This window comes from Pundamilia nyererei, unplaced genomic scaffold, assembly GCF_000239375.1.
Source record: "Pundamilia nyererei isolate P.nyererei 1_Seehausen unplaced genomic scaffold, PunNye1.0 scaffold00089, whole genome shotgun sequence".
Lineage (NCBI taxonomy): Eukaryota > Metazoa > Chordata > Actinopteri > Cichliformes > Cichlidae > Pundamilia > Pundamilia nyererei.
In genome coordinates, this window is record NW_005187490.1 from 15,227 (window position 1) to 23,816 (window position 8,590).

At 39.8% G+C, this 8,590-nt stretch overlaps 1 protein-coding gene across 2 annotated transcripts in view; it reads left to right on the forward strand.

Annotated features, from left to right (window-relative positions):
• The first annotated feature begins 491 nt into the window (after positions 1–491).
• The window catches only part of spire2 (spire-type actin nucleation factor 2), a 56,745-nt gene continuing 48,646 nt past the window's right edge, over positions 492–8,590 (forward strand). For both annotated transcript variants that reach the window (XM_005739041.1, XM_005739042.1), the window contains exon 1: positions 492–960. In XM_005739041.1, the coding sequence (XP_005739098.1) occupies positions 663–960 (298 nt within the window). In that variant the 5' untranslated portion in view covers positions 492–662. The remainder of the gene's footprint in view (positions 961–8,590) is intronic.

The following is an 8,590-nucleotide window of genomic DNA, read 5'->3' on the forward strand; positions in this document are numbered from 1 at the left end:
GGTACATTTCTGTGTTCACAATTCCATCAGTTTTAACAAGATCTCCAACACCATTGACTGAAATGCAGCCTCACAATCTCATCACTCCATCAGACCTGCCACTCATTTTCAGTCCAGTTCTGGGTAATCTGGAATACCTCAGCTATTTCCCTTCCTTAAGAAGAGCTTCTTGACTCCCACTTAGACTATTTCAGATGAGATTTCATTGAAGAGTAGATGGATCCGCTGAAGGGCCAGATGCAATGCATAGACATTCTTGGAAGCAAAATAAAACAAAATGAGATGTGACTATAGACGTTTATACAATATTGTACAGAAGAAAATAACTAAAAACTAACAGATCTTAATTTTATTGTTTATTTTCTTTTTACTTTATGCGCATAGGTCTTCTGATTGGCTTTTTACAAAACAAAACAAAAACCCTTTGAAACACCGGTTCCAAAATATTTTACTTTGAAAAGTTATTATTGTTTGAAAACGTGATCCGGAAACGCTGCGCTTCCGGTGGCCAAGTTGACGGCATCACTGCGATAACGAGGCGCAGCTGCGGTACTTGAAGACGTCTGAGCCGCGGACTGCACAGCAGACTGGGCCGTGAGGCGGTCAGCATCAATGGCTCCGGTGTTTTCGGAGTAAAGAATGGGCTCCACGGCATCGCAGCCATGGCCAGATCCACTAACAGAAGCGGCGAGGATGGGGACCCACGGGTGACCGCCCCCACGGACCGCGACGCTTCCCGGGACCTGGCGGAGCCCCGGGAACTGTCTCTGGAGGAGGTGCTGAAGTCCTACGAGCAGCCCATCAACGAGGAGCAGGCATGGGCGGTGTGCTACCAGTGCTGCAGCGGGCTCAGGGTGCCCCGCCCGCCGGCAGGGAGAGTCAGCCGGGTGAAGGACCCGTCCTCCATCCTCCTCCACAGGGACGGAACCGTATCGTTACAGCGGGAGCAAGGATATGACGGTAGGACAGACGGCCGCGGTTACTCCCAACTTTCCGCTATCCTGATAACTAAAAGCAAGTGCGGAAAAAGTGCATTTTAACAGGATAGACCAGTTGCCAGAAGCAGCATGGCCTTTGCAGGTTTACCTGTCGTTAGTTTTAAATATTAAAACCCACTTTTGAATCCGGCGTAGTTTAATTTCCATTTTTGTAAAAAATAAATAAATAAATAAATTACCGCTTTTTTTTCATCCGCACCGCAATGATTTCTCCCAGTAAACTACTCCGCCTCAGTGAGCAGCGCTTGTGTTTATATCCAGAAGTGTACTAAAGTGCTCCATGCTTTGTTCACAATAATAACGCGGAACTGAAGAGTGTCTAATATTGTTTCATATAGTATCATTATGTCGTAATTTATCTACCAGGAACACAAATCTAAAGCATTTTGTCCTAAGTTATTTGCATTTAATACAGAGTTTGGCTCACAACGTCTTCCTCAGTAACGGACGCCGCGCTGCTAACCTGTCCCGTCTCAAACAGCATCAATCCCTACACTGCTGACCCTCAGATGGATTATTTGGTCATTTGCGCAACCCCGAGCTTCACTTACTCAAACTGCCTTTGTGTTTTTATGTTTTACACCATCTAGATTTTGTCGCACTACTCGTGCCAGCAAGGATGACTCGTATTATGCCGGTAAATGATAAATTATTCATGGAGCACCGCTTTCCCCTAGCATCTCCTTATGCAAAGACTGTTTTGGAGACATCAAAGGGTGGCTAGAAGCCCAGAGGATTTTAGGCAGCCTTCCTCTTGTCCCCTCCGTGCTGAAATTAGCCCGTACCTGCATACTATCCTGCTGCATGTAAAGTATTTATGTCCTCACTGCAGCTCAAGAGGAGGCTGCAAGGAGACACTTAAGTCAAAACTCAATTTAATCCGAAATAGGCAAATTTGTGCTCAAACTTTTTTCACCTCTCACTCCAAAAGTCTTATCTTAGGCAATGGCGACACAATATCTCCAGAAATTCATATTTTGTGCTTAAAGTCATGTCTGTAACCTGTTTATTTTGCAATTAGGCAAAATACAGCAAGGATATTTCTTGCCAGCAGCCCTGAGGGAAGATACTTTTACGTTTTAAAATATGACTGAGAAATGTGGGCAAAAGAAAAGAATATTGTATATCAAATCTCAGGAAAAACTGTGAAATGCTGAGCTCCTTTTTTGATAAAGTCTCCAGGTGAATATACAGTAGCAGCTGTTGTAACAGCTGTTCAGAGATCAAACAGGGAGGGTCTGTGTGCATGTTTGAGGATGGCACTTTACTTTTCTTTCTGCCATTTGTTCAAATGTCATATAACATGCTTATTAGTTAATCATGGGTCATCATGATCATGAGAAATGATCATAAAGAAAAAGTAAAGTTAATGTAACCTTTTTGAAAAACACAGCATTAATTTGCATAAAATGGTTACACTGTTTCAAGGAACACCTTTTAAATATGAGCTCATTACACCATCATCCTGAACTGTGACCTCAATAATAAACATAAAGTAGGATTATCGCTTTTTTTTATTAGATGTTATGTCAGTGCTGTTGGAGTGAACTGCTTTAGATTTAGAAGCTGTCATACAGGTGTGGGGAACGGGCAATCAGCGGAATGTGTCATAAATAATAAATAGCAAGCCAAACCCCTTAAACTGGTTGAAAATTGACTTCTAATGATTGTTACTGTGGAGGGATCTTGATGACGAGGCATTAGAAGATGTGACTGCAGTAAAACAATAAGGGAGAAAACTTTTTAAGACAAGATTCCTCCTGTTGGTAATGGAGCTAACAAAATGCAGCGTGGTTACAACAGTAAAGAAGGGGGAAGGTAGAGTGTCTGACTAGGACTGGGCGATATATCGAGTTTTTAAAAAATATCGATATATTTTCATACGAGATATAAGATGTGACAATATCGTTTATATCGATATAGTCTATGTTACGTTATAATTATACTTGTGGAGCCGCAAGTTTGCCTCTCTTTCGTCCACTTTTGTCTCTATGCAACGTTACTCGGCCTCGCCTCTCCTTCACTGAACACAACTCCCCCTCCTCCCCCATCGCTTCACCTGCAGGCAACGACAAGATGGACAAATCTCTGTTAACGAGTTACCGCGAATCGCCCCCGTGCGTGGGGCTGGACGGCGTCAACGTGTTAGCGAGCTAACCGCGCTAACGACATGCATGGCCTAAAATCCTTTCATTTTCTCAAAAATCGACTGTGCGCCTTATGTATGAATTCTGGTTGTGCTTACTGACCGCGAACCGATTTTAGGTGGTACACGGCGCTCAGCAATCTGTCAATAAATGTTTTAGTTAGACTTTGGTAAGCTATGGAGCTGCACCGCTTGATGGATTGTCAGAGCATTACGGCTACCGTAGTCCGGAGCCTCGCAGAGTAATACGTACAGTGCTTCAACGTAATATTACCGTATTGTGTGTGTATAAGGACCATAAATGGCACCTGTTAAGAGACACGGTTACGAAGCAGATTTCAAACTCCAGGCTGTCAGTCACGCAGTAGAACTTGGGAACAGAGCAGCTGCGAAATCTGTCTTTGTTATTATGGTCAGGGTCTGTTAGTTTACATTTTGACTGCACAATTGTGAGCTTTTTGTTATGCACAAAAACAACATTGTTTTCTTTTATTTATGGAGCATTATTATTTAATAAATGCTGATAATTTATTTTTCAGTCATTTCTTCATGTACATCTGTGCCATAGGTGTCAAACTCTGGCCCGCGGCCAAATTTGGCCCGGAGCCTAATTATTTGGCCCGCGAAGCCATACCAAATTACTATTAGAGCTGGCCTACTGGTATTATACAGCTAATATATATATTGTTTAGTATTAAGCTTTGCTAGTTCCATATTCAGTTTTTCAGCAAAACGTGTTTTAGTCCATAAGAAAAGATTCATTCTTATATCTGGAGGAATAAATATATTTCAATAAATATTAACGTTAGCCCGCAACTTTGTTCCAGTTTTGAATTTTGGCCCACTGTGTATTTGAGTTTGACACCCCTGATCTACGCTGTATGTTAATAAAAGTGCCTGTGTGACATCTGGGACACAGCTTTGACTAAGAACTCTTTTTTTGTTCTTACCTTATGGCTTAAAAAAATATCGAGATATATATCGTATATCGCCATCCAGCTAAAAAATATCGAGATATGAATTTTGGGTCACATCGGCCCAGCCCTATGTCTGACCCATCGTTAGTTTTAAGTTTGATGTTGCAAAGTACAGGATTTGGCAGGCAGTGGACCAAACTACTGATAGGCATATAATGCATTGTTTTACATCTCTAATCTACAATAAGCACATGACTTTTCAATATTGTTATTTAGCATTACACAGTTATATTTACAATAGTTCACTGAGGAGGAAAACTATGTTTTTAATCAGAATAAGGGAATAAGGAGTCTTTTGGCCACCTCTCACTGCTTGACTCATATGACGGTGCAGCTTTTTGGCTTCAGGATAGACCAGCTAATCGAATCTCAAGGTGGGGCTGTTTTAGAAACTAAAGACAACCTGTGGCAACACTAGTGAGTCTAGAAGATTGTTAACTGTTGTTGTGATATGACGCTATATAAATACAAATAGATCAAATCTATGTCTGCAAAGGACAAAGCTGAAAATCAGTATTGGATATGATCCTTGAGGCCAACACTGCATCAAAAGCAGGCGTGATTCTGTCATGAAAATCACTGCATCGGCTCATGAACACTTACAGAAATCACTGACCATGAACATGGTTCACCAAGCTGTGTACAATGCAGGTTAGGTTTCTGCCATGCAAAGAAGAAGCCATATGGGAACATGAAGTGTCTTGTCTGGATCATGTTGTTTAAAATGGACATTCTGCGGTGAGACAAAATTTGAAATTCTCTTTGGAAAACATGGATACCACGTTCTCCAGACTAAAGGGAGAAAGGCCATCCGACTTGTTATCAACAATCATTTCAAAAGTGCATTAGTGCCTATAGAATTGTCAGCTTGCATATCTGGATAGCCATCATCAATCCTGAAAGATATAAACACATTTTAGAGCAACATGTGCTCCCATCTAGATGATGTCAGGTAGGGCTGCTCGATTATGGCAAAAATGATAATCACAATTATTTTCACTGAAATTGAGATCTCGATTATTTGACGATATTTATTTAACCCTTTAAGACCTACCATAGAACCAAGTCCGCCAGAGCTTATATTATTTTTTTTACATGCTGTAGTGCCATTTTTGGGAGCATTTCAAGTTGTTATACATAAATACAACCGTTATAGCCCATATTTTAATAATATGTATGCATTAAGTCCAAAGTAACTACATTACTTTACATACATACATGATATATATATCATGTATATATCTATCCACTTAGCACTTTTAATTCTTATTCTTATTTTTATATTTTTATGACAGTATGTTTGCACTGAAGCACCGCAGCAATTTCCTAATGTTGTAAACCTGCTCAACATCTGGCAATAAACCCTTTCTGATTTCTGATTTCTGATTTCTGATTAATAGCAAAAAAGTGCAATAAATCGTTTTTGTTTTTTTACATATATTTCTACTTGGAGAAATTTTAGAGGTTTATCCCTCAAAACTTTAAATACAAAAAGATTGCAAAAAATAGTTTACAACAACAGGAAATTAATTTTGAGTGTCTTCATAGTTTTATTTTGGAGATAGAGCAATTTTTATATACTGCAGGAAAAACGAAAAACAATCCTGTGATACAAATTTGCAAAGAAAACAGCAGGTGCATCAAAATAAACAATTTCCAGCAGTGCAATTCGAGTTCTAAGCATCCCAGCAACTATTCAGAAAAGTCAAACATGACTTATAAAAACACCAGTATAGGATTTTAAGGCCTACAAGTAAAAAACTACATTTTCCGCGAAAATGACGTCACTTCCGGTTTCGGGCAGGAAATGGCGGACATGCGATAGTTCGCGTTGACGTCTTTTTCAATGTCAGAAGTGTTACGAACAGCTGATCGGATCGGCAAAGCGTGTTTCTGGAGTATTATGTTTTTGTTCCTGCAAGCGCTTTTTATGCAATTTTTGCAAAGCTTTATGTGGAAGGAAACCGTGACCGAGGACAAGCTGATGGCATAAGATGCAAGTACAACTCCTCTGGTTTCATATTAAAATTATTGCGCTAGCTTACGCGGTTCCGGTTCTACAGGGATTTAAAAATAGTTACACAAAACGGAGCGTGCTGCTCTGACCGGCTTTAAAGGGTTAACAATAACAATGTATTGAATAACGACTTTAAAAAATAATATAAAATAGTGTGCAAATACTGATAACAGTGCAAATGTTTGCAGTATAAGGAATAAATGAAAAATGTAAACATCTATGTTTAGTGAACTTTGCAGTGTTGCTCTGTGGTGCAGCTATGACACCGTAGCAAAGTTTACACACTATGTCTACTTGATCCACGTCTGACTCCGCGAACCCACAATGTTTCCACACCACTGAAGTTTTTTTTACCTCTCTTTTCAACCAACGGCAGTCACTCTCCTCTCCAAATAACTTCTGCTTAGCTTTCCGAGCTTTCCGAGCTTCCCTCGGGTCCTCTTAATTGTTGTGACGCGTGTTCGAAACGCAGAGAGGTGCGCTCGATTTGCCACACGGAGCAGCGCGAGAGTAAAGCACGAGGGAGGTGCTAATAATCGGCTCAGTCATTTTTAATGATCGTTGAAAGCCCAGATCGTAATCGTGATTAAAATTCGATTAATTGAGCAGCCCTAATGTCAGGGAAGGCTTTGCATATTTCAGCAAGACAATGTTAAACTGCCTACAGCATCTACTGCAACAGCGTGGCTTTGTAGTAGGAAGGTCCAGGTGCTAAACTGGCCAGATGTTCACAGACTGCTGCTAAAAGAAGAGAGGATGCTGCACAGTGGTAAACTTGACTTTTTAGAGTTTTTTCTTTTCTTTTCTTGAAATGGGGAATTTTTCGGTTTAAACTTGTGTTTTCTAAGTTCTGTTTCTTTTAATAAAAATATGGGTTTATGAGATCTGCACATCACTTTATTTTGTTTTTATTTTACACAACAGCAGTTCAAACTTTGGCATCATGAACCCTCAGATGTTTAGCTCCCATTAACTGAGAGCTGGCTATCCTTGCAGCCTGTGTTGGTTTACGCTCTGCTAGTACATAAGTAAACGGTCCAAATCAAAGCAGTGATGCAAATCCCTAAACCAGCATGAGGTGGTGAGTTTATTATAGTCTGTCTGCATTATTAATGCAGCTCGTTGGCTACAGGGACTTTTTCCTTTCTTTATGTGGCCGTATTCACCCAGAACAGCATACTACACCATCTGAAGTCCAAACTTTACTTTGTAATACTGCCCTTCAGACGTGGAAAGCTGCAGCAAAGCATCCTGACTACATTATAGTCCCATCTCCATGCTTGGCAATTACTGTCATGTTGTTGTTGCTGCTGCTTTTGTTTTATTCCAGATGTAATGAGGCCTCTGACATCTAATCTGTTCCACTATTAACTCTTCTGTCAAAATTTAGATGACAAAATTTACTTGATATTCTTTTTTCTTTCTTTCTGCAATATACAAGAAAATATCAAAAACAAACTGCTTTGATTTCTGAGAGGTTTCGTTTGTTTTATGTATTTCAATAGTCACCTGATTCCTTGACTGTGAAAAGTGTTTGGTTTTAATTTGATGGGTAATTTATGTGGGCGTAATTTAAGTAATCTACCTCTTTTCTTTTAGCACTGTCAAATTGTTTCCATTTTATTTCTTTCGGGTAAATGTCAGCCTGTTATTTGCTCGTTGAGTAAGTTGTGTGTAAATGTCATTTTATACTTTGATATCAGATATTTGATATATTTGATATATACTTTGATATTCAGCTCTATATATCATTTACATTTATCTTTTGAAATACATTTTGAGAAGCAGTGACTGGGATGCCTCCTAGGTGAGGTGATTCGGGCATGCCCAGCTAAGAGCAGACTACAAGGGAGACCGAGGGTGCACTTGAGAGATTATGTCTCTGGCTGGCTTTTATGGCCTCGGTGTTCCCCAGAGGAACTACAGGCGGTGACTGGGGAGAGGAGAGGTGTGGACATCTCTGCTAAGACTGTAGCCCTTGTGAATTATACTTGGATAAGCATGGATGGAACAGTGAAGAACACTGATCACTGAATGGTTTTCAGAGGCATTATTGTGCCTATGTGATGATTTCCTTGAAGAATTATGTATATTTTTTGTGCAGTGCTATCCGAGGGCCCAACCTTGTCTGCATTCCCTATAGTTGAATGGGACATAATTAAATAAATTATACAATCCTCAAATTGTTTGCAGTTGTACATTGAGACACATTACAACTAAAATGTGACACTATTTACTCACACAGTCTTCCCGATCCCAAACCCTTCCTATTCCTTACCTGTCAAAGATGCAGTCTATCTGGAAACAACAAAGTTTGCTTGTTTGTCAGTTTCTTTTTCTAACATTAAACTACTTTTCCAGTGTTCTTTCCTTTCCTACCTTTTCTGAAACCTATCACTGGATTCAATTTATTATGAGTAGTGTTTTTAGGAAGAAAAGAAACCAATAAAAT